The following is a 25,923-nucleotide window of genomic DNA, read 5'->3' on the forward strand; positions in this document are numbered from 1 at the left end:
GAATGAGCCACCAAGAGCGGCACGGTAGCGCACTGGTTCGCACTACTGCTTGGGACTAAGGTTCGATTCCCGACTTGGGTCACTATCTGTGCGGAGTCTGCACATTCTTCCCGTTTCTGCATGGGTTTCCCCCGGGTGCTCTGGTGGATTGGTCACGCTAAATGGCCCCATAGTGTCCAAACGTTAGGTGGGTTGCTGGGTTACGGAGATAGGGTGGAGGTCTGAGCTTAGGTAGGGTGCTCTTTCAGGGGCCGGTGTAGACTCAACGGGCCAAGTGGCCTCCTTCTGCACTGTAAATTCTATGATTATATGATAGAGCTGTGATAGCCTGCTTCCACAGCTATCCGGTGAAGGAAAAGATGCTGAGATGGGCAAAGCTGAATGGAGAGGCGAGGTCGGGAGGTGAACTGGCGAGAAAGTGGGCGGCCATTGTTCGGGCGAAGGCGGCTTTGTATAAAAGCAACATGTGGTTTGGGGTGGTCTATCCGGCAAAGCAGAGGGTCACAGACAACTCCAAGAACTTCTATTTTGAGACTGCAAAGGAAGCGGAGGTGTTTGTGAAAGCTGAAGGACTGGGACTGAAATGAGTTTGGACTTTGGTGTATGTGTTTTCTCTATTGGGTATTTTTTATCATCTTTCTCTTTTTTTTTTCTTTTTGTTGCTTACTCTTCTCGAGTTGTGTTTGGGAAGGGATGGTTTGGTGCTTTGTAGTGTTTGATTGGGCTTTGCTTCTTTTGTGTCTGAGGGAGTACTGTTTTGGGAGTTTCGAAGGTTTGCATGTGGGGGTGTTGATTTTAGCTTTTTCTATGGGGGTGAGGGGGCTCTGGCAAGGGCCACCTCGCTAGCAAATGTAAGTTGGCTAGTAAACGGGAACAAGGTGGGGGAAGGGGCTGCAGTCATTAGTTTCGATGTGCCTGTGCCTGTGCCTGAAAGATGTGAATGGTGGGGGGATGGAGACAATACTGGGCGAGGGGGTTTCTGGGAAGGGGGGAGGGATAGGGTGCTGACGGTGACCAGGGGTCGGGCTGAGACCTGCCTGTGGGGTAGGGCCAGGTGTCGTCATGATTAACAGGAGTGGCAGGGTGAGCGACCCCTCCCGGTCCGGGTGGTAACATGGAATGTGTTAGGGCTGGGGGGGGACCGATGAAACCAGTGAGAGTTTACCCGCATTTGAAGAACTTGAAAGCCGATGTGGTGCTGTTGCAAAAGATCCACCTGAGGGTGTTGGACCAGATGAGGTTTTGGAAAGGTTGGATGAGTCGGGTGTTCCATTCGGGCTTTGATAGTAGGGCCCTTGGGCTAGCGAATCTGGTGGGTAAGAGGGTGAAGTTTCAGATGGAGAAGGTGGTGGCTAATCAGAACCTGGAAGAGAAAGTTCTTCTGCATAATACATGAACACTTCCTAGGACTCTAGATATTAGTGAAAATGAGTTTCTTCTGTGCTTACTGCCACAACCAAGGTTGTTGGTCCTGCAATAATAATTTCCAAGGACTTCTGGTGGCGACATGTAGGTGGAGGTCGCATGTTGGGTGTTGGATCCGAAGGTTGGGGGGGGGGGGGACCAGACCCTTGGAGGTTTCCGCCACCATGGGATAGGGAGTACTCATTCTTTTCGCTAGTACACAATGTGATTCAATGATTGATTTTTTTTTTGTTATTATGGGACAGGTGCTGTTGGGCGGGGTGAGGAAGGCAGAATATTCTGCAATTGTTATCTTGGACCATTCTCCACTCTGGGTGGATGTGGTCCTGGAGCAGGGACTAGCTCATAGCTCAGAGGCCTGCGTGGAGGTTGAACATGGGCAGCACGGTAGCATGGTGGTTAGCATAAATGCTTCACAGCTCCAGGGTCCCAGGTTCGGTTTCCGGCTGGGTCACTGTCTGTGCGGAGTCTGCACGTCCTCCCCGTGTGTGCGTGGGTTTCCTCCGGTTTCCTCCCACAGTCCAAAGATGTGCGGGTTAGGTGGATTGGCCATGCTAAATTGCCCGTAGTGTCCTAAAAAGTAAGGTTAAGGGTGGGTGGGTTGTTGGGTTACGGGTATAGGGTGGATACGTGGGTTTGAGTAGGGTGATCATTTGCTCGGCACAACATTGAGGGCCGAAGGGCCTGCTCTGAGCTGTACTGTTCTATGTTCTATGGGGTTGTTGGCAGACCAAAATTTCTGTATCAAAATGGAAATGTTGATTGAGGATTACGTAGGGTTCAATGGGAATTGGGAGGTTTCGCCGTCAGTGGTATGTAACATATAGAAAGCAGTAGTGAGGGGCACGGTCATCTCGTTTAAGGCTCAGGTGGACAGAGACGCAAGAGAGGAGTAGCAGCGGTTGGTAGAGGAGATTTTGGAGGTGAATGGAAGGGCAGCACGGTAGCATTGTGGTCAGCACAACGGCTTCACAGCTCCAGGGTCCCAGGTTCGATTCCGGCTTGGGTCACTGTCTGTGCGGAGTCTGCACATCCTCCCCGTGTGTGCGTGGGTTTCCTCCGGGTACTCCAGTTTCCTCCCACAGTCCAAAGATGTGCAGGTTAGGTGGATTGGCCATGATAAATTGCCCTTAGTGTCCAAAATTGCCCTTAGTGTTGGGTGGGGTTACCGGGTTATTGGGATAAGGGGAAATGTTGACCTTGGGTAGGGTGCTCTTTCCATGAGCCGGTGCAGACTCGATGGGCCGAATGGCCTCCTTCTGCACTGTAAATTCTATGATATGTGGAGCATCCAATTTGGATCTGGTGAGGAGAAGAGAGCTACAGGCGAGGTTTGATCTTGTATCCACGGGAAAGGCGGTTCGGCAGTTGAGGGAGGCCGTGTATGAATATGGAGAGAAGACCAGCTGCTTGTTGGCAGGCCAGTTCCGCAGACAGGCGGCTGCGAGAGAGATTGTTCAGGTCCGCGTTGGTGCAGGGGAGCCGGTGGTGGCCCTCGAACAGGTGAACAAGGCACCTGAGGAATTCTATAAGAATTTGTATAAATCAGAGCTTCTGGAGGACGAGCCGGACGTGAGGGAGTTTTTGGGGGGATTGGCGTATCCCAGAGGAGGAGAGGGCAGAGTTGGTGGAGCAGTGGGGGTGGAAGAAGTCCGGGCAGCAATAGGGAAAATGTAGACGGACAAGGCACTGGTGCCGGATGGTTTCCCGGTGGAGTTTTATAAAATGTTTGTGGAGGATGAGCTGCGTGGGATGAGGTGGCGGCAGCACTTTAGGCTGGGTGTGGGGTCGAAGTTGATGCCATTCCGAGGAAGCGGGGCCGAAGTTAATGCCAATCCGTAGGGGGAGGGGTTATGAAGGGAGAACGGTTGTGATTGGGGCTCAAAGGGATGTCCTTGTACAGGAACTCTCTTCCATCCGCACTCTTTTTACCCTGTTCCTTGACCCATCCCCGTACTCTTTCTGCAGTGGCTGCCCAGTGGTAGAACTGCAGGTTCGGATGGCCCAGGCCTCTCACGTTGCCCCACCTCTGCAGGTCCTTTTTGACTTCCTCCACCAGACTCATCAGGTTCCATTTGTGGATCCATGCCCAGTCATGGGCTATTTGGATCCCCAAATAGCGGAATTTGGTCTGGGCATGCTTAAATGGCCGTCTTCTCAGCTCTGTCCCTCTCCCCTGCGGGTTCATAATGAAGATCTTAGGTTAAGCTTATAAACTGAGAAGGCTCCAAACTCCTCCAGGAGCTTCATTATCCCTTTTGTGGTGGTCCCAAAGTTCGAGATGTAGGTTATCCGCATGGAGTGAGACTCCATATGACCTAGGAGCAGAATTAGGCCACTCAGTCCACCGAGTCTGCTCCGCCATTCAATCATGGCTGGTATTTTCTCATTCCCCATTCTCCTGCCTTCTCCCCATAACTCCTAATCCCCTTATTAATCAAGAACCTATCTATCTCTGTCTCTGTCGCTGACGATACGACCATAGTGGGCCGGATCTCGAATAACGACGAGTCCGAATACAGGAGGGAGATAGAGAACCTAGTGGAGTGGTGCAGCGACAACAATCTCTCCCTTAATGCCAGCAAAACTAAAGAGCTGGTCATCGACTTCAGGAAGCAAAGTACTGTACACACCCCTGTCAGCTTCAACGGAGCCGAGGTAGAGATGGTGAGCAGTTTCAAATTCCTAGGGGTGCACGTCACCAAAAATCTATCCTGGTCCACTCATGTCGACGCTATCACCAAGAAAGCACAACAGCGCCTTTACTTCCTCAGGAAACTAAGGAAATTCGGCATGTCCACATTAACCCTTACCAACTTTTACAGATGCACTATAGAGAGCATCCTATCGGACTGCATCACAGCCTGGTATGGCAACTGCTCGGCCCAGGACCGCAAGGAACTTCAGAGAGTCGTGAATACCGCCCAGTCCATCACACGAACCTGCCTCCCATCCATTGATTCCATCTACACCTCCCGCTGCCGGGGGAAAGCAGGCAGCATAATCAAGGATCCCTCCCACCCGGCTTACTCACTTTTCCAACTTCTTCCACCGGGCAGGAGATTCAGAAGTCTGAGAACACGCACGAACAGATTCAAAAACAGCTTCTTCCCCACTGTTACCAGACTCCTAAATGACCCTCTTATGGACTGTCCTCATTAACACTACACCCATGTCTGCTTCATCCGATGCCAATGCTTATGTAGTACATTGTATATATTGTGTTGCCCTATTATGTATTCTCATTTATTTTCTTGAATTCTGTTTAATTCCCTTTTCTTCCCATGTACTGAATGATCTGTTGAGCTGCTTGCAGAAAAATACTTTTCACTGTACCTCGGTACACGTGACAATAAACAAATCCAATCCAATCCAATCCAATTAAGACAATCAGTGATTTGACCTCCATAGCCATCTGCGGCAAAGAGTTCCACAGATTCACCATCCTCCAGCTGAAGAAATTCCTCCTCATCTGTTTTAAAGGATCGTCCCTTTAGTCTGAGATGGTGTCCTCTGGTTCTGGTTTCTCCTACAAGTGGAAACATCTTCTCCACATCCACTCTATCCAGGCCACGCAGTATCCTGTAAGTTTCAATAAGATCCCCCCTCATCCTTCTAAACTCCGAGTACAGACCCAGAGACCTCAACTGTTCCTCATACAAGTTATTAATTCCAGGGATCCATGCGTGCTGAATTGTATCTTGCAGGACCACCTGCCGATTGTCTCGGCCCACCAGGCAGACACCACCCCAGCCAGTGTCAGGGCGACCGACCCGGCCCATCAGGCGTACCCTGCCCCCAGCCAGTGCCAGGGCGGCCACCCCCCCAGGGACTCGAGCAGCGACAGGGAGGGCAGCCACAACAGTACTTCGCAATCTCACCGTTAATAACAGACTCTAAAATCTTACCAATGACCGAAGTCACGCTAACCGGACTATAATTTTCATCTTCTGCCTCCCTCCCTTCTTAAACAGTGGTGTTACATTAGCCACTTTCCAGTCCTCTGGGACCCTTCCTGCCTTCAGTGATTCCTGAAAGATCATCACCAATGCCTCCACAATTTCCTCAGCTATCTCTTTTAGGACCCTGGGGTGCAGTCTATCCAGTCCAGGTGACTTATCCACTTCAGACCTTTCAGTTTCCACAGAACCTTCTCCTTAGTAATGGTCACTGCACTTACCTCTGCCCCCTGGTTCTCGTGGAGTTCTGGCATCCCACTGGTGTTTTCCACCACCTGGTTTAGCTCACAAGGCTAAATCGCTGGCTTTTAAAGCAGGCCAGCAGCACGGTTCGATTCCCGTACCAGCCTCCCCGGACAGGCGCCAGAATGTGGTGACTAGGGGCTTTTCACAGTAACTTCATTGAAGCCTACTCGTGACAATAAGCGATTTTCATTTCATTTTCATTTTCACCACGAAGACTGATGCAAAGTAACTATTCGGTTCGTCTGCCATTTCTTTGTTTCCTATTATTACTTTTCCAGCCACATTTTCCAGTGGTCCAATATCTATTTTTGTCTCTCTTACCTTTTACATATTGAAAAAAAATCTCCTATCTTCCTTTATATTACTAGCTAGCTTGCACTCATACTTCATCTTCTCCTCCCTTATTGCTTTTTTAGTTGCACTCTGCTCGCTTTTAAAGGCTTCCCAATCCTCTGGCTTCTCACTAAACCGCGTCACTTTGTATGCTTTTTCTTTAGCTTTTGTGCTGTCCTTGACTTCCCTCATCAGCCATGGATGCCTTAGCATGTTTCCTCCTCCTTAGGATGAATTTCTATTGTGCCTCCCTAATAACCCCCAAAACTCCTGCCATTGCTGTTCCACTGTCTTCCCTGCTAGACTCCTTTTCCAATCAACTCTGGCCAGCTCCTCCCTCATGTCTTTGCAGTTACCCTTATTTAATTGTAATACCGTTAAATCTGACTGCAGCTTCTCCCCCTCAAACTGCAGGATAAATTCTATCATATTGTGGTCACTGCTCCCAAAGGGTTCATTTAGGTTCCCTAATCAAGTCTTCCTAATTACACATCACCATATCCAGAATTGCCTGTTCCCTCGTAAGCTCTGTCACAAGCTGCTCCAAAAAAACCATCTCTTAGCCGTTCCACAAATTCCTTTGGTTGGGATCTTCTACCAACCTGATTTTCCCAGTCCAGCTGCATATTGAAGTCCCCCATGATTATTGTAATATTGCCTTTTTTACATGCCTTTTCTACCTCCTGATTTATTTTCTGCCCCACATCCTGACTACTGCTAGGGGGCCTGTACATAACTCCAATCAGTTATGATTCTCAACTTTACCCACAGAGATTCGGCGTTTTCTGATCCTATATTGCTCCTTGCTATCGATTGAACTTCATTCCTTACTAACAATGCAACCCGCCCCCTTTGCCCATTTGCCTGTCCTATCGATAGGACATGTATCTTTGTATATTTAGATCCCAGCCCTGATCCCCTTGCAGCCACATCTCTGTGATGCCCACAACATGGTACCGGCATATTTAAAAGTGTGCAACAAGCTCATTTACCTTGTTCCGTATACTGCACGCATTTAGGTACAACACTCTCAATTCTGCATTGACTACCTCGCCTTTCACACTCTCCTAAGTCACTGTACCCTGTACTGTGGCCCTTTTTGATTTTTTACTATGGCTTCTCTGCCTTACACTTTCCCCCTTACTGCTTTTTGTTTCTGGCCCCACTTTACTTACCTCCGACTTCCTGCATCGGTTCCCACCCCCCTGCCACATTAGTTGAAACTCTACCCAACTGCACTAGAAAACATCCTCCCCCCCCCCCCCCCCCCCCCCTCCCAGGACATCGGTTCCAGTCCTGCCCAGGTGCAGACCATCTGGGGTACCAATCCCACCTCCCCCAGAACCGGTGCCAATGCCCCAGGAATTTGATCCCTCGCTCTTGCACCATCTCTCGTGCCATTCATTCATCCTATCTATCCTGACTAGCTCTTATGCTCTCTGTCTCTCCTTTGGATACCTTTCTACGCCGCCACTCTGAGGACGACCCCCCCCCTCATGGCTTGATTGGCAGGGTGAGCAACCATAGGTTGCCTCTTAGTGGACACCATGGCCAGGAATCTCCGAAACGGCGGCTAAGTGTTGACACCGGTGTAAACACCAGAGCGGTTCAGGCCAATAATAACGGGCCCCAAAGCGCAGCGATTCTGCGGCCCAGCAGGGGCACCATGGGAAGCGCGGGGGTGCGTACCCAGACCGGCGTCAGAGATGTGTGCTGCGTAATTGGCGTGGCGTCGCGGCGCACTCAAATAGACACACAGCCAAAGCTTCAAGCTGCCCGTCTGCCGCGCAGCCCCCCCCCCCCGGTTCAGGGACCGCAACAGAAATGCTCCTGGATACTGTCGAGCAGAGGAGGGGCAACGTGTACCCCGGACCTGGTCGCAGCCACCATCGTCCGGCGTATGTGGAGGGAGGTGGGCAAGGCCGTCAGCACCATTTCGCTGACACCCAGGAAAGGCGAGCAGTGTCGCAAGAAGATGAACGACCTAGTCGGGCCAGCCAGGGTGAGTACCCAGCACTGTACCCAGCCTGTGGCACTAACCCCCCTACCCCCCCACACGTGATACCACCCCCCTCCCCAGAGGGACGGTACAACCCCAGTGTGACCTACATGGCTACACCCACCCATGCCAACTGCATTGGCTGGATGCCCTGTGCACCTATGCCAACATAGACCCAACTGCTGGGCTGCATGCGTCGGACCGCCTAACACTGCTAATGTTTGTGTGCCCCCCCACCAGGATAAGAGCGCCCATAACCGCTGAGAGTGGGGGAAAAACCGGAGGAGGTGCACCCAAATTGCGGCCCCTCACTGTGCATGAACAGAAGGCACTGGATGTAGTTGGCAGACCCGAAGACCGGGAGGTTGCCCATGCCGAGATCGGAGCCGCGCCACCAAGTGAGACCCCACAGCCTGGCCTCACCCCCATCAGCCTGTCTAACCATGCATGCTGTATTGTGTCTCGCAGGACCACCCGGCGATCAACTCTGCCCACCAGACAGATACCACCCCCAGCCAGTGCCAGGGCGACTGAACCGGCCCATCCGGCGTACCCCACCCCCAGCCAGTGCCAGGGCGGCCACCCCCCCAGGGACTCGAGCAGCGACAGGGAGGGCAGCCACAACAACAGCCCTCCGGCCCAGGCAAGCCACGGCGCCATGACCCAGGGGACGGAGGCACGGGGGGAGACAAGTCATGACACCCCAACACAGGAGGCTAACACAGAGGAGACAGACAGATAGACATGACACCACAACGCAGGGGACCAGCACACAGGACAGAAAGACATGACACCACAACACAGAGGACAGACCGACATGACACAGCAGCTCAGGGGACTTCGGGTCCGATTAGGACACTGACTTTCCGTCATTGCAATCTCCTACACCCTCCACCGTCGCAGAGACTATCACCTCGATCGGGCTCTTTAGCGATGAGGCTTCTGGGACACTTACTGGTGCGCACCACACAGATGTACCGGTACAGCAGGTGGAGGTAGGAGCAGCCGAGGGTCCAGTCGGTCGGAGGGCAGACCGGCCCAAGCAACCAGCTGCCACCCAGATGGTTACGGTTTCCTGGAATTTCCACACCCACCCAGGGACGAGAGAAGGGGATGACGGCCTGTTTCCAGCATCTGCAGACGCAGGTGGAGGAGTGCATTCGCGTGCAGGAGCAGGGAATGGTGCCGGCCATGAGTGCCACCCAAGCTGAAACTGCATGGGTGGCGTCCGCGGTGGAGGCAGTGGGGGCAACGGTATCGGACATGGGTCAGAATATGCAAGGCTTTCTGTGCACGCGGCTTCTGTGGCCCTGGACAGGGCTGTCTTCTCACTGACAGCCATGAGCCTGAGCCAGCTGCACATCACGGCGGCGCTCAGCAACATGGCCAAGTCTCAGCAGGCCATGGGCCAGTCTCAGCAGGCCATCGCTGAGAGCAGCGGCGCCATTGCTGAGAGCAGCGGTGCCATTGCCCAGGTGCTGGCCAGCGTCGGGACCCCAACGCATATAAATTCAGGGTGACCGTAACCTTGAAGGCTACTGGGAGAGGGCGTCCACCCCCAGTCCCACGCGGTGCCAGGTTTCCCGACTCATACGAAGTCTTCTCTTGAATGTCCAGTCCGGGAGGTCCTGGACCAGTGGCGTGCAGAGGGGGGGGGGGGGGGGGGGCGACGGTGCATTGGCCCCGGGCATCCATTGGATGGGGGCATCCAATCAGAGAAGGAAAAAAAAAAAAAAAATTTTTTTTTTTTTTTTAATTTTTAAAAATTTTTTAGATTACCCAATTATTTTTTCAATTAAGGGGCAATTTAGCGTGGCCAATCCACCTACTCTGCACATTTTTTGGGTTGTGGGGGCGAAACCAACGCAGACACAGGGAGAATGTGCAAACTCCACACAGACATTGACCCAGAGCCGGGATCGAACCTGGGACCTCAGTTCTGTGAGGCGGTTGTGCTAACCACTAGGCCACCGTGCTGCCCCAGAGAAGGAAATAAGATAGTAATTTTAAAATTTCAGCGGTGATAAATCAATTTTTGGAGGCTCACCACACTGCAGAGGCAGTTGTTAGCCCTTTATTCCTTTAACATGGTGTACCCTTTCTGTCTAGAGAAAATGGTCCTTCTCCCCATCCCCCCCACACGCATGCGCATGATGTACGTGGTGCAACCATCAAAAGCAACAAGCAGACGTGGCTGTTCGTTCCTGCGTTTCCTCGAGTCATAACTCGTCTTTTCTTCAGCTTTTTGTGCATCTAGATTAGTTCTTTTACCTACTCAGGTCAGTGAATAGCTCTAGAACAGGTGCAACTACGGTTTTTATAGGTTTTTTGGCGATATTTAATGAAATATTTACGTGGGATGTAGTAAGAGTGAAGCCTGGATGATCAGAGGACTGCTATGGCATTTAATCTCGGAATAGGAGACATTTATTCCTTAACATGCTAATATTCGAATACAGATACCACTAATTTGCAAGTCTATGATATAAATTGCACAAAATTATCAGTGGAGAATCAGTGTGAAATAATTTGATACGAAGGAACAAAGAAATGAAATATGGTTTATCCGTCTGCAACTGACTGATTGTTTACCATTTTCTTCCCATTTTCTCATGCGTCTTACGGTTTTTGAGATAGAAAATGAAATGTTACGAGTATTTTGTGTACAAACGAGTGGAGCACAGAACAGGAAAAAAAAGAGGGCCAGAGTCGAAGAAGAGTCCCATCAAAGAGGGGCATTAGATGCATGGATAAAAAGAAGTAAAGAAGAAGTAGGAGAACCTGGAGAAGTAAAAGATGATGTGGGTGCAGAGAAGGATTTTTCTGATACGGATTCAGCTCGGTCAGAACATAATACTCTCTCTCCTCAGTCTCGTTGTCAGGATGATGATCCATGTGAAGAAAATAAAGAAGATATTTGCATATTTTTGCAAAGAAGCGATTTTGGCTGTTTGAAGAAACCGATTCCAGATCATTTGAAGATGACAATATTACAACATGGCCCTGAAAGATATCAGAATAAAAGTGGTCCATTTGCTGAGAAGGATGGGAGATCATTTTCCAAACAGTGGTTTGATAAAGTTTCCACAAACGGAGAAATTGTGGAGAGAAAATGGTTGTTATACTCTCCATATCGGAAAGCATGCTACTGTTTTGTTTGCTTTTTGTTTTCAAAGGAGCATTTGTTGTCTGTGTCAAACTTTGGAAAGGAAGACGGTTTCTCCACTTGGAGAAAATTAAATCCAACAATACCTGACCATGAGAAAAGCCCTTCTCATAGAGCTCACATGAGGGAATACCTGAACCTCGTAGTTCGACTCCATCATTCAACTACGAAAGATGCTGAACTTCAACAGCAAATGTCTGCTGAAAAGAAAAGATGGAAAGCTATAACTGAACGGATTGTCGAGGTTATATCCTTTCTGGCAAAACAGAATCTGGCCTATCGTGGACATCGAGGAGAAGGAATATCTGGGTTATCAGAGCCAGGGGAGACAGTCAGTGAAAATACAGGAAACTTTCTAGCAACAATCAGACTTTTGGCCAAATATTTTTTTTTTTATAAATGTTTTTATTCAGTTTTCATATTTTATATTGAACAAATTACAAATTGTTAGGAGAGAAAAAGAACAAAAAAAAAAAAAAAAAAAACAACAAACAAACACGCAAAAATTAACATACATATTTACAGGTAAGCATCTTCGTAGTAGTAACTGCGCCCGCCCCCCCCCCCCCCCCCCCCCCAACATGTTTATTTAGTTTGGTTTTGGGCCTTAGCTAGCCATCGAACCCCCGTACCGAACCTGTAGCCCCTCCCGCTACCTTCCCCCGACTATTCTTCCTCTTGTACATTGGCCACAAATAGGTCCCGGAACAGTTGCATGAATGGCTCCCACGTTCTGTGGAAGCCGTCGTCCGACCCTCGGATGGCAAATTTGATTTTCTCCATTTGGAGAGATTCCGAGAGGTCGGACAGCCAGTCCGCAGCTCTGGGCGGTGCTGCTGACCGCCAGCCAAACAGGATTCTACGGCGGGCGATCAGGGAGGCAAAGGCAAGGGCGTCCGCCCTCCTCCCCAGGAATAGATCTGGCTGTTCTGAAACCCCGAAGACCGCCACTATCGGGCATGGCTCCACCCTCACTCCCACCACTTTGGACATAACCTCGAAGAAGGCTGTCCAGTACTCCACGAGTCTGGGGCAAGACCAGAACATGTGGGCGTGGTTGGCCGGGCCTCTTTGGCACCGTTCACATCTGTCTTCCACCTCCGGGAAGAACCTACTCATATGGGTTCTTGTTAAGTGGGCTCTATGTACCACTTTTAGTTGCGTCAGGCTGAGCCTTGCGCACGTGGAGGTGGAGTTGACCCTATGCAGTGCTTCGCTCCAGAGTCCCCACCCTATCTCCATCCCCAGGTCGTCCTCCCATTTCCTTCTTGTTGCGTCCAGTACGGTGTCGTCCCTATCTACCAGTCGGTCATACATGTCACTACAGTTCCCTTTCTCTAGGATACTTGCGTCCAGTAGGTCTTCCAGTAGTGTCTGTCGTGGCGGTTGTGGGTACGTCCTTGTCTCCTTTCGTAGGAAGTTTTTGAGCTGCAGGTACCGTAGCTCGTTCCCCCCAGCTAGCTGAAACTTCTCTGTCAGTTCGTCCAGTGTTGCGATCCTGTCGTCCGTGTATAGGTCCCTGACTGTCAGTGTCCCCCCGTCCTGCCTCCACCTTTTGAAGGTGGCGTCAGTCAGTGCTGGTGTGAACCTATGGTTGTTGCAGATGGGAGCCCTGTTCGACATTTTGGTCAGGCCAAGTTGCTGCCGCAGTTGGTTCCAGGATTGGAGGGTGGCTGTCACCACTGGGCTGCTGGAGTGTTTTTTGGGTGGGGATGGGAGTGCTGCCGTGGCGAGGGCCCGGAGGGAGGTTCCCATGCAGGAGGCCTCCTCCGCACGCACCCACTCAGCCTCTGGCTCCTGGATCCATCCCCTTACTCGCTCGGCTGTTGCTGCCCAGTGGTAGAATTGTAGATTCGGGAGGGCTAGCCCTCCCCTGGTTTTTGTTTTTTGTAAGACCTTCTTTGGGATCCTAGCATTTTTACCCCCCCATACGAACGCCATGATGAGTTTGTCCAGCGCTTTGAAAAAGGCCTTGGGGATGTAGATCGGAATGGATCTAAACAGGAAGAGGAACCTGGGCAGTACGTTCATTTTGATCGCTTTTGGCCAAATATGATGACATCTTAGCAAAACACTTGCAGAGAGGGAAAGAGAAACCAAAAAGTGTCACCTACTTGTCCAACAGAATTCAAAACGAAATAATCAATCTTCTTGGTGAAACTGTCAAGAAAAATATAATTTCCGAAATTAAGGACGCAAAATATTTTAGCATAATGCTGGATTCAACTCCAGATATTGCCCATGAAGATCAGGTTTCTGAAATTCTGCGTTACGTTCATATTGATGAAAACAGAAAAGTAGAAATAAAGGAGACATTTCTGGGATTTTGTCAAGTCAACAAGAAAGATGCAGTCAGCCTGGTAAATAAAATTCAGGAAAAATTGGAAGAAGACAAAATTTCCATGAATGACTGTCGTGGTCAAGCATATGATAACGCAGCAGTTATGGCTGGAGTGAGAGGAGGTGTTCAACAAAAAATTCTTGAAGTTAACCCAAAAGCTGTGTTTGTGAACTGCGAGAACCACAGCCTCAATTTGTCCTGTGTCCATGCAAGTGAGGTGCAACCTGTTGTTGTTACATTTTTTGGCATTCTAGAAAAACTCTACTTTTTTTTCTTCATCTACTTCTCGTTGGGAAGTGTTAAAATCATTTGTCACTCGGACTGTGAAAAGACAGTGTGACACAAGATGGAGTTCCAGCCATGATGCTGTGCAAGTAATCCACGAAGAGTGTGACAACGTTATTGCAAGCCTTCAACACCTGCTGGAAGGAGAATTTTCAAGGGAAACTAAATCTGATGCAGGATCGCTACTGAACTCTATTCAACAGTTCCTGTTTATAGCTTTATTAAATTTTTGGTACTCAGTTTTATCATCAGTGGATAAAGTCTCAAAACGTTTGCAGGATCCGAAAATGGGGTTCCATAATTTGAAGAATGATGAAATTATCCACAATGCAATAGATTTAGCCAATGAATATTGTCAAATTTGGGGAATACCAATTGCACGAACAAGGAGAAGAAGAATAATGCCTGGAGAGTCAGCAAGAGATAGTGGACTGACGGCACAAGAAGAAATGAATAGAGTAATGGTAGAGATTGTGAACAGATTAAAAACTGAAATTGAAGACCGCAGTGTCCGTCTTCAAAGACTCAGTGACCGATTTTCTTTTCTTCTGAACTTGAATTCAGGGGTGATTGAAGATGAACAAGAAAGAGAGAAATTAAAAAAGGAATGTTCAGACTTTGCAAATTATTATGACAATGATGTGGTTGCAATTCAGTTATATGACAAAATTATTGATTTTGTGATGCTCCTTCGAGCTGGAGGGAATAAAGTTCCCCCTGATCCTAAAGATGCTCTGGAGTCTTTACTGCAGTATGGGAGGGATGTCTTTCCGACGCTGTGTGTTTCATACAGATTACTGCTTACATTTTCAAAAAAGGTCATTTTCAAAACTGAAATTAATAAAAACATGTCTGAGGTCTTCTGTGTCACAGGAGCGACTGACCAACCTGGCTTTAATAAGCATTGAAAAAGAATTTCTCACAGCTGATGTAAAAAGTGAAGTAGTTCAGGTGTTTTGTGACAGGAGGTATCATTTGGGGAAAAGAACTTAATAAATTTGATTGATTTATATTAAAATCGAATAAAGCGTTTATTTCATGTTTCATCTGTGTTTATATATTCAAAATGTTTTCCTTTCTCATAATATTTCTCAGTATATTAGGCCTTATACTTGAGTCCTAGGGGCATACAATCAAGATTTGCCCCGGGCATCACCAGACCTCTGCACGCCACTGTCCTGGACGGACATGCGGCGCTGGTACACACGAGGCCTCATCGGGTGCTTCTTTGGCCGTGGCACCGCCTAGGTCTCCTCCTCCTCCTCCTTGACATCCTCATCCCGTGGCTCCCCTTGTCGTGGTCATCCTGCTCCTGCGCCTGTCGGGCGGGTGACCTTGCAGGCTGAGCGGATGCCAGCTGCCCCACTGCGGCACGCTCCTCTGCTGCAGCCGCACCCGCCTCCCTGTCACGCCCCTGCTCCAGCTCCCACAGGGCTTCATGCAGGGCAGCGGCCCTCGCCAAGGCGTCCAACAGCGCTGGGAGATGCCTGAATATTGCGATCTGTACGGGGTGGAGGTAGACAAAGTTTCATCATGGCACATACCCCCATCCACCACCAAGTGCCATGGGCTACATGGACGCCCCGGTTGGCAGCTCGCACCACAGCCACACATGCCCCCCACCCCTGCCCGCCCCCACGGTGTCCCGACTCCTGTCGCTTGCCCCTCTGCCAGGGCCACAGTCTGATGGCACTGCCCTCACCGGGTGCTGCTGTGAGTGCGGACCTAGATCTACCCGCTGGTGGGTGCCGCTGGCTGGTTGGGGGGGGTGTCCCATGGGAAGTCCAGCACGCATCCGAAAGGCCGGGACGCCTGGGCTGAGCCAGCGCCTGGGGAGGATGCATGCCACCGTAATGGCGTCTGTGGAATTGGCCCTGCCCTGTCATGGCGGGCCTTGCCTGGCCGCTACGGCTGTCTGCCCCCCCTCCAGCTGGAAATATGCAAGCTCTCAGTTGGAGCTGAGTGGCATCATGGTTATAAGTATTCTGTAAATGTCTTAATTCTTACTGAAATGAGTTGTAGAACCAAATGGAATGCAAAATAAAATTATTACATACTTAATGCCGTCAAATATTATAGTTATGTATTAATTTATGGCTTAAAATTTCACTTGCAGTAATTCATATCCTCTTACTCCACAGCTCGTCTCTGATATTCCAAAATTAGTCATGTCACTGTCCAAAGAGGAATCTAACTCTGGCACAAGCTGTCTTCAACAATTGTCTGAATTGGTGCATTGCATGATCTTCCGATTTTCAGGCTTTCCTGACTTATATGAACCTGTCATAGAAGCACTAAAGGTAAATGATAAAGATTATTTTTCTTTGTTGTTGAATAGCATTGTAAAGTTTGTATTTTAAGGACATTAAGTAAAAATATTGCAAAATTAGAAAATGCTGGAAATGCTCAGCAGTATCTGTGGAGAGAGAAACAGAGTTCTGTTTCAGGTCTGTGACATTTCATCAGAGGAACTCTAAGTAAAATACTGAATTCAATCATATTTTAGATGTCCATTTATTTAAGGCTTTGTTTTTTTTTACTGTAACCAGTATTATGCCTGTGGACATATGTACTTAGAATGCATCTCTTCTAGCTGTATCTTGATGAGTGGCTCGTTAGACTCTTCTGTCTGAGACCTGCCATTACAATACAATATAGCCCAAGAACTGGGATTGGTTAATTTTGTGACGTTCTCACTGTTGTCTAAGCCAGTAGGAGGTATTCGTTTACAGTACTTTGAGATCCAATTTCCTCTTTCTTGGAAGAGAGAAAACTCGGGTAAAAGGTCAACATCTGATGGTAGGGTTCTCCAACAAGAGAGAATTTAATCATTTTCCCTTGACATTCCGTGCCATTACCAACATTGAATTTTTCACTATCAACATCCTAGAAGTTAATGTTGACCAGAAACTGGACTGGACCAGCCATATGAATACTGGCAACAAGAATGGGGTCAGAGGCTGGGAATTCTGTGGCATGTCACTGGCCCCCTACCTCTCAAAGCTTTCCCACAATCTATACTTTCCATACACTATATACTGTAATATGCTCAATTTGCCTGGATGAAGTGTAGCTCCAACAACACCCAAGAAGCTTGACATCATCTAGCACAAAGCAGCCTGCTTGATTGGCAACCCATCCATCACGTTAAACATTCACTCCCTCCACCACTGATGCACTGTGGCAGCGGAGTATACCATCTACAAATGCACTATAGCAACTCAACAAGGCTCCTTCAGTAGCACCTTCCAAAATTACAACCTCTGCCACCTCGAAGGACAAAGGCAGCAGATGCATGGGAGCATGACCACTTGCAGATTCCCCTCCAAGCCTTACACCATCCTGACTCATCATTCCTTCATTGTCACTGGGTCAAAATCCTGGAACTCCCTTCCTAACAGCACATTGGGTGTACGTACAGCACATGGACTGCAGCAATTCAAGGGGCTCACCACTGCTTTTCTCAAAGGCAATGCCCTCTAGAATAGCAAGTATTCCCTACTTTATATTCCATTCCCCTTGCAATAAATGTCAACATTCCATTTGCCTTCCTAATTACTTGCTTTATCTGCATGCTAACCATTTGCAATTTGTAGTCAAGGACACTGATTCTTCTGTGCAGAAGCATTGTGTTTGAATAATCTGTTTTTCTATTCTTCCTGTCAGTTGGCAACATCCCATTTTCCAACATTATACTCTGTCCACCAATTTTTTGCCCACTCAACGTGCCTATATCCCTTTGCAGACTCTTTGTATCCTCCCTCACAACTTTATTTCTTTCCTACCTACCCAGCAAATTTGGCTATAATACACTCCAAGTCATTAATGTAGATTGTAAATAGTTGATGCCCCAGCAGTGAAATCTGTGGTATTCTGCTTTTATGTTGGTGGCCCCATTTTCAAGAAGTAGGTATTGATTGGGCCTTGGAGCTAGATCTTTCATAATGGTCACAGAGAACTGTACACTACAAGGTCATCGCCATTGCCATCCCCTTCCCAAACAGTCCTACCATGTGGATATAAGAGTCATCTCCCTCACAGGATGTGGTAACTTTTGTGTAGAAGAGCTGGATTCATGGTAAATCAACAGAATACAGTGGGGTCATCAGGCATATCAGTCAATCATTTAGAAATAAAGGCTGTATGAAGTCAGCTGAAAAAACCTCCACACTAAGTACAGGGCAGGTCAATATGTTTGCAAAATCATGCTAATATAATAGTTTGCATTTTTTCACTACTGTCTGCGTGTGTTGGCTTTCTGTTCTTTTATGTGCCTTCTATTCTTCTCTTTCTTCTCATTCCCAGTATTGAATATTGCAGGGAGAAAATACTCAGCATTACTTTAATTTTACTCCTATCTCATTGTCTTATATTTCTGGATAACATTGCAACTGATCAATAAACTGTTTAAAAAATACATCAATTCTCCTTTTGTGAATTCTGTTCCAAACGAGGGAGGTTCGATCCTGTCCCTGGAGTAGACTAACGTTATTTTTGGTACTGGTTTTAATGAGATTTACTTTGTCCCATGACCAGATATGAGTAGAAAATCTGTTGTTGTATTGAAGATGAAATACTATTTGGTGTGGAAAAGTGGCTTGGATAAAATCACGATATAATCTTATGCACCCTTTTTGAATGTTATCAGATAAAATTTATGCCTCTGCTTTAGGACTTTCCAATTCCAAATGAGGAGAAAATAAAGCATCTGCTCAGTCAAAATGCCTGGACATCTCAGAAGAATGCATTAGCACCTTTGTATCCAAGACTTGCTACCAAATCCGATACAGGAAGAATAGGTCTGGCTAACCTAGGCAATACCTGCTACATGAACAGTATCATTCAGGCCCTTTTCACAGCTTCTGAGTAGGTATCTGAAGCACCTATGGTATTGGTAATTTTAAACTGTGAATATTGTTTCTATGATGACTATTCAGTCCAGTACATCTTTCACATATTGTAGGATTAATGAGAAATTTGAATGTTAGGCCAATGTCCCCCAATAGATTTCTAGAAACCATGTTTGCCTTGCAACATTCTTCAGTTTGGAAGGTGACATGATCTGGGACATAAACTGCACTTCAAAGCTATTCAGTTGCAGGATTATAGGTAATCAGAGTGACATATGTTTTCAATGAGGCAGATAATGTTCTGGTAAAGCACTAGGCAGCTAGCCCCCAATGGTGGTAAGTGAGTTTTAGCTACAACTCACTTGAGTTTCTTTTTTTGTCAGGATTGAATACAGCCGTGAGTCTCTTTTTTGCTTCTTTATAGCCATAAGTGCAGTCATGGTTGCAATGTTGAGAAATGCAGCAAATAATTTACATTCAGTGATGTGTCATAAAGTATACTGAAATAATTGTATAATAATTGAACCTGCCAACTTTAAGATATACAATTTGTTTTTTACATTGAAGGGAGAAGGCCTTTAATGTTCATGTCAGCAAACATCACCAGGCTGGTGGTGTATGCTCCATTTTCCAAAACTGGTAAATGAGGCTTTTTTTTTGGAAAAAAAATTGTTATAACTGGATGGTTGTGTTTGTGAGATGTCCTCCTTTTGGTTCTACCTAATAGTGATTTGAATTCAAAGGTATCATTGGGTTTGTCTGAAGGCATGACACTGCGTACGTTTTTCAGAAATTGTTTTGTCATTTCTGCCTTTTTCCACTACAAATTAAAAATCTATTTCCATAGTTTTGTCACAAGCTAAAATCTACGATAATGTGGAAATATTTTAATTTGTGCTGTTACAGTTTGCTTATCCTCCATTTTAGGTGGCATGGCACAGTGGTTAGCACCACTGCCTCATAGCACCAGAAATCTGAGTTCAATTCCAGCTTTGGGTTACTGTGTGGAGTTTTCACTTTCTCCCCGTGTCCCCGGGCTTTCTCTGGGTGCACCGGTTTCCTCCCACAGTCTAAAGATATACAGGATAGGTGAATTGGCCATGCTAAATTGCCCCTTAGTGTCCAACGATGTGCAGGTTACATGGAGTTGTGGGAATGGGGTGGGGGAGTCGTCTTGGGTGGGGTGCATTTTCGGAGGGTCAATGCAGACTCGATAGGCTGAATGGCCTCCATTCTACACTTTGGGATTTCTATGTTTCTATTTACCCTCTGAGCAGGGCTGACCAACCATTCAAAGTTCACCTGGTGGACGAAGCTTCACAAACAAAAGAACATAAGTTATTCTGTCTGGCTGTCCAGAAGGTTATTGGAACAGTGAAGCCTAGAGGTGAGGAGGTGTTTGGCCTCAGTTGGGCTTAGGCAGGGCTGGAAATGGATGATTTAACTCCAAGCTTGCAAATGGTCAACTGCTTTGTCCTGAAACAATGACACACGGGAAAGGAATGAGTCATGAGCATCTAGAGTTTGTAGAGGGGCTCAAGACTGATTTTCATCTTTCTGATATTTGAAAACATTTGAGGATGAGATTCATTTAGTATGTTCGATGAGGAAGAAGAAGAGGTTGGTTATCTTTGTTTGGGGCTTGAATGAATGTAAGAATTCAAAATTTTAAAGGAAAGGAGAATGATGGACCAAGGTGAGTGCGTGAAGGAAATTAAGGTGCTGGAGAGAGATCAACGTTTGAATTTGGTGAGAAATCATAGGTTATAGCACAGAAGAAAGCCATTCGGCTCCTCGTGTCTGTACTGTTTTTCTTCAAGAAGAATTTGTCACTTCCCTGCTCTTTTCCCAGAGTGTTACAATTTTCTTTCTTATGATAATGATCCAACTCTCTTGGCAGTGCATTTCAAATTCTAACCACATGTTATGTAAAAAGAAAAGTGGTTCCTCATGTCACTGTTGATTCTTTTGCCAGTCACCTTATATCAATGTTCTTTGGTTCTCAATTCATCCAGAGTTGGAACAGTTTCACCCTGTAAACGTTCTCCAGATTCCTTAGGTTTTTTTTACTCCCACCATCAAATCTGCTTCCAGGGGAACCGTCCCAGTTTTTCCAATCTCTACAAGTAATTGAAGTTCCTTATTCTTCAGACCATTCTTGTCAATTTTTTCTGCACCCTCATGCTTTCATAACCTTCTTAAAGTGTGGTGCCCAGAACTGGTTTCAGGTGTTGTTATTGGAACATAGGAGGAGCAGGAGGTCATTAATCCTTCATTCTTTCAACTCTTGAAGCCTGCTCTGCCGTTTGGCACGCTCATGGCTGATCTGATGTGATCCCAATTCTACATTCCTGAATGGCCCTCATGAACATTTGACTTCCTTGTCTATAAAAAAATCTTATCTAACTCGGCCTTGAATAAATTCAATGACCCAGCCTCCCCCTGTTTTCTGAGTAAGAGAATTCCACAGACTAATGATTCTCCCAAAAAGTAGTTCTCCTCATCTCTGCTCTAAAGGGAAGAGCTCTTATTTTTAAACTCTGCTTCTTGTTCTTGTCTCCCCCACAAGTGGAAACATCTTCCCAGTATCCACCCCTCAAGTCCCCTCAGGATCTTGTATAATTCAGTAGGCTCACCTCTCTCTTCAGAACTTCAGTTGGTATAAGGTCAACATGTTCAACCTTTTCTGGGATAAGCCCTTCATCCCAGAAATGAGTCAGGTCAATCATTTCAGAACTAATTCAGATGTAAATAGGTATCTGCAAAAATCCTAGTTTTGCCTGCCTTTTTGTGATTTATGTTGAAAATTTCTTGTTCCAGTAGTTACTCTGTATCTCACCTCAGATATTACCTAACCTGCTGATTATTTCCAGTCTGTTTTTATCATAACTTCCTTGCTTTTGTGCTCTAGGTTATCTATTTATAAAGTTTATGATTTAATAACCGTGCTCTCAACCTTCAGTGATTTATGATTGTATACCCCAGATCTCTCTGCTCCTGTACCTCTTTTAGGACTGTACCCTTAATGTAAACTGATGTTTCCTGTTCTTTCTATGGAAATGAATCACATCACACAGTTTCTCTGCATTAAATTTCATCTGCACTTTACCTGCCTGTTCCACCAACCTGTGTCTTTTTGAAGTTCAATACCATCCTCCTCACAGTTCATGATACTTCCAAGTTTGAGCCATCTACAAATTTAAATATTTTGCTCTGTATGCTAAATTTTATATATATTGGGAGATGCAAGAGTCCTTACCTTGTTGAAACTCTATGAACCCTCCAGTCCGAAAAGCAACCATTCTCCATTACTGTTTCCAGTTGCTTGGCCAATTTTATATCCAAGTTGCTGTAGTCCCTTTTATTCCATGAGCTCTAACTTAGTCACATGGGCACTTTATCAAATGCCTTTTGGAAGTCCAGGCACACTACAATAAACTGCACCACCCTTATTGATCCTCTCTGTTACTGCATCAAAAACATCAGAAGGAAAACATGCGCAAAATATCAAAAAGGACAGTAAAAGCTTCTATAAGTACATAAAAGAGTAGAGTCGCTAAAGTGAATGTTGGTCCCTTGAAAGTTGAAACCGGAGAGTGGGGAACACAGAAATAGCAAAGGTGCGAAATCAATACTACCTCAGGTTTCACGCTAGTACCATTCCTATAGGAACTGGCAATTTTTAGGTAATAGAAAGGGAGGAACTTAGAACAATTAGTGTCAATAGGGAAAGTTAACTGAACAAGCTATTAGGATTGAGGACAGACAAGTCCTTCGAGCATGATGGCCTACACCCTAGGGGCTTAAAGGAAGTGACAGCGGAGATGATGGATCCATTGGTTATAATATTCTAAAATTCTCTGGACATGGGAAAGGGTCCAGTGGATTAGAAAAATGCTTATTCAAAAAGGGAGGGAGGCAGAATGTGGGAAATTACAGATAAGTTAGTTTAACATCTGTTGTTGGGAAATTGTTAGAATCAATTATCAGGATATTTGGAAAGCCAAAGCGCTATCTATCAGAGACAGCATGGTTTTATGAAGGGCAAATCATGTTTGACTAATTTGCTTGAGTTCTTCAAAGATGTAACAAGCAAAGTGGATAATGTGGATCCTGTAGATGTAGTTTATCTTGACCTCGGGAAGGCGTTTGATAAGGTGCTGCACAGAAGGTGATATTACATGGGATTAGGGGTAATTTATTAGCTTGGATAGAAGACTGGCTGCGGACAGGCGGCAGGGAGTCAGAATAAATGGATATTTTTCTGGATGGCAAGGTGTAAATAGTGGGGTGCCACAGGGTTCGGTCCTTGGGTCCCAGCTATTTACAATCTACATTAACGACTTGGATACAGGGATAGAAGGTTCTATAGCTAAATTCACAGATGGCACAAAAATAGGTGGGACAGTAAGTTGCAATAAGGAAATAAGAACCTTACAAATGGTTAGGAAAGTGATACAAAATGTGGTATATAGAGTTCAATGTGAGGTCATGAATTTTGATCGGAAAAATGAGAAGGCAATTTGTTATCTAAATGGGAAGAGACTTCAGAGTACTCCGTTGTAGAGGGATCTGGGGGTCCTCATTCATGTTCATAGAAAACTGGCATGCAGGTACAGTAAATAATAAAGAAAACAAATGGAATGTTGGCATTTATAGCTAAAGGAATAGAACGTGAAGGTATGGAAGTGTTGTTGCAACTATACAAGGCTTTAGTGAGACCATATCTGGAGAATTGTGCAGTTTGTTTGATATTTTTTGATTTAATATATTGTCACAAATACTGAAGTACAGTGAAAAGTATTTTTCTGCGGCCGAGGGAACGTACACAGTACATACATAGTAGACAAAAAGAATAATCAACAGAGAACATTGATAAATGGTACATTGACAAACAGTGATTGGTTACAGTGTGGAACAAGGGGCCAAACAAAGCAAATACATGAGCAAGAGCCGCATAGGGCATTGTGAATAGTGTTCTTACAGGGAACAGATCAGTCCGAGGGCGTGTCGTTGAAGAGTCTTGTAGCTGTGGGGAAGAAGCTGTTCCTATGTCTGGATGTATGGGTCTTCAGACTTCTGAACCTTCTGCCTAATGGAAGGTTCTGGAAGAGGCAATGTCTGGTTGGGAGGAGTCTCTGATAATGCTGTCTGCCTTCCTGAGGCAATGGGAGGTGTATACAGAATCAATGTGGGGGTGGCAAGCTTGTGTAATGCGTTGGGCTGAGTTCACCACACTGCAGTTTCTTGCGGTCTTGGACCGAGCAGTTGCCATATCAGGCTGTGATGCAGCCGGATAGGATGCCCTCTATCGCACATCTGTAGAAGTTTGAGAGAGAAGTTTTGGCTCCTTATTTGAGGAAAGATGTAGTGGCATTGGAGACAATTCAGAGGAAGTTCACGAGGTTGATTCCAGAGATGAAGGGTTTGTCATATGAAGAGAGATTGAACAGTTTAGGCCTATACTATCCGGAGTTTAGAAGAATGAGAGGTGATAAAATTGAGGTATAAAAGATGATAAAAGGTATGGATAAAGTAGACATGGAGTGGATACTTCCTCTTGTGGAGCATTCTTGAACAAGAGGTCATTTTCTTAGGATAAGAGGTAGCAAATTTAAAACAAAGTTGAGGAGAAACTACTTCCACAGGGTTATGAATCTATGGAATTCACGACCCCAAATTGTGGTGGTTGCTGGGCCAGTAAGTAAATTTAAGGAGGAGTTAGACAGAATTTTCATTGGTTATGGGGTTATGGAAAACTGGCAGGAGGGTGGAGTTAAGGCCAGGATGAGAACAGACATGATCAAATGGCGGTTTGCCAAGTGACCTAATTCTGCTCCTTTTTTTGTGAATTTATGAAGTAAGCTTTTAATAAATCCATGCTAACTTTCTTTAATTAGCTGGTATTTGCCCTGTTATTTGGTGATATTTAATTTTGTCCTGATTTATTGTTTCTATTGGCTTTCCCACCACTTAGGTTAAACTGATGGGTTGTAGTTTCTGGGCTTATTCTTGCAACCTTTTGAACAAGGGTGTAACATTTGTAATCTCCAATCCTTTGATATCACGCCTGTATCTAAGGAAGGTTGTAAGATTATGGCCAGTGTCTCCGCCATTTCCACCTTCTCTCAATATCTTCGGATGCAGCTCATCCAGTCCTTGTGACTATGCATTTTAAGTACAGCCGGTTTTTCTAATAGTTCCTCCATCAAATTTTAACCCATCAAGTGTCGTAATTACCTTTTCTTTCAACATGTCTTCTTTCTTGATAAAGGCAAATTCAAAATACTCATTCAGTACTTTAGCCATGAGTCTGCCTTAATACATAAATCCCTTTTTAGGTCCCTGATTGTCCCTGTTATGAACCCAGTTGATGTTGTAACTGGACAGGAAGATCCCAGAATGGAACCCTGGCTCAACAGATGATACATTTTACTTTTTAAAATAAAATGTGGCGGAACAGAGTCATAGGACTGCTAATTAGTTTTGACAACAAGGAAAAAAAATGAGACCGGAAAACATTGGATTGTGATACAATACCTATTTGCTCTCCCCTTAGTTTAACAATTACACACCAGTTTTGGGATTAACAGAGTATAAAATAAATCTTGATCTACAATGGTCTAGTTAACACAAAGTCCCTTTTAAGCGCACAAGGTGACTGGTCAAATACATGCCCTCTGCTCTGAACCCCAAGTGAATGTTCGTGGATATCTGCCAGAATTCCCCCCAGATGATTTTTACGCGAGAGTTTCCAAACTTCACTCCCAAAATCAGACTTCAAAATCTTTTCTCATGAGTATGTATTCCCTTAGTGGTTTTCATTATGAAATCCAGACCACGTTTTCAAAATTACACTTTTAAACAAAGCTTCTGTTCCACTTTTAACGGAGACTCCAGTCCAGGAATTTACATCAGTCCCTTTAGGATTCCTTTGCCTTTGTTATGCCAATTGATCAAAATTGCTTTAACTCTCAATTACCCGACTGTATTAAATTGGCATCAGGTGTCTGTTTTACCTTTGAAGGCTGCTGCCTCACTTTAAATCTGGTTACTGTAATTCTCTCTTTAACTCTGAACACTTTGTTTACTCTTCCTTTAATTCTTTTGAACAATACTTTGGTCTCTGTCACTTAATTCAAGTCGTCTTAAACATTCTTTCTGTTCCAATTCCCTGGTTATCTGGACTGTAACTGGTACTTTAAGAAGCTTGCTTCTTTGTAGTTCCTGTCCTGTCCATTCATCTGGCAGAGTTGAGAGAAGTTCACTCCCTGAGGTAAACTAAAACTTAAAAGCGTCTCTACCGTACAATGCCCCAG

General features: G+C 45.9%; 1 protein-coding gene across 10 annotated transcripts in view; it reads left to right on the forward strand.

The window, feature by feature from the left end:
* LOC119977318 (ubiquitin carboxyl-terminal hydrolase 35-like) overlaps window positions 1-25,923 on the forward strand; it is a 167,253-nt gene that overhangs the window by 76,424 nt on the left and 64,906 nt on the right. For all 10 annotated transcript variants that reach the window (XM_038818085.1, XM_038818086.1, XM_038818090.1 and 7 more), the window contains 2 exons: window positions 15,896-16,054; window positions 18,427-18,620. In XM_038818085.1, the coding sequence (XP_038674013.1) occupies window positions 15,896-16,054; window positions 18,427-18,620 (353 nt within the window). The remainder of the gene's footprint in view (window positions 1-15,895; window positions 16,055-18,426; window positions 18,621-25,923) is intronic.

The sequence above is a fragment of the Scyliorhinus canicula genome, chromosome 14 (genome assembly GCF_902713615.1).
Source record: "Scyliorhinus canicula chromosome 14, sScyCan1.1, whole genome shotgun sequence".
NCBI lineage: Eukaryota > Metazoa > Chordata > Chondrichthyes > Carcharhiniformes > Scyliorhinidae > Scyliorhinus > Scyliorhinus canicula.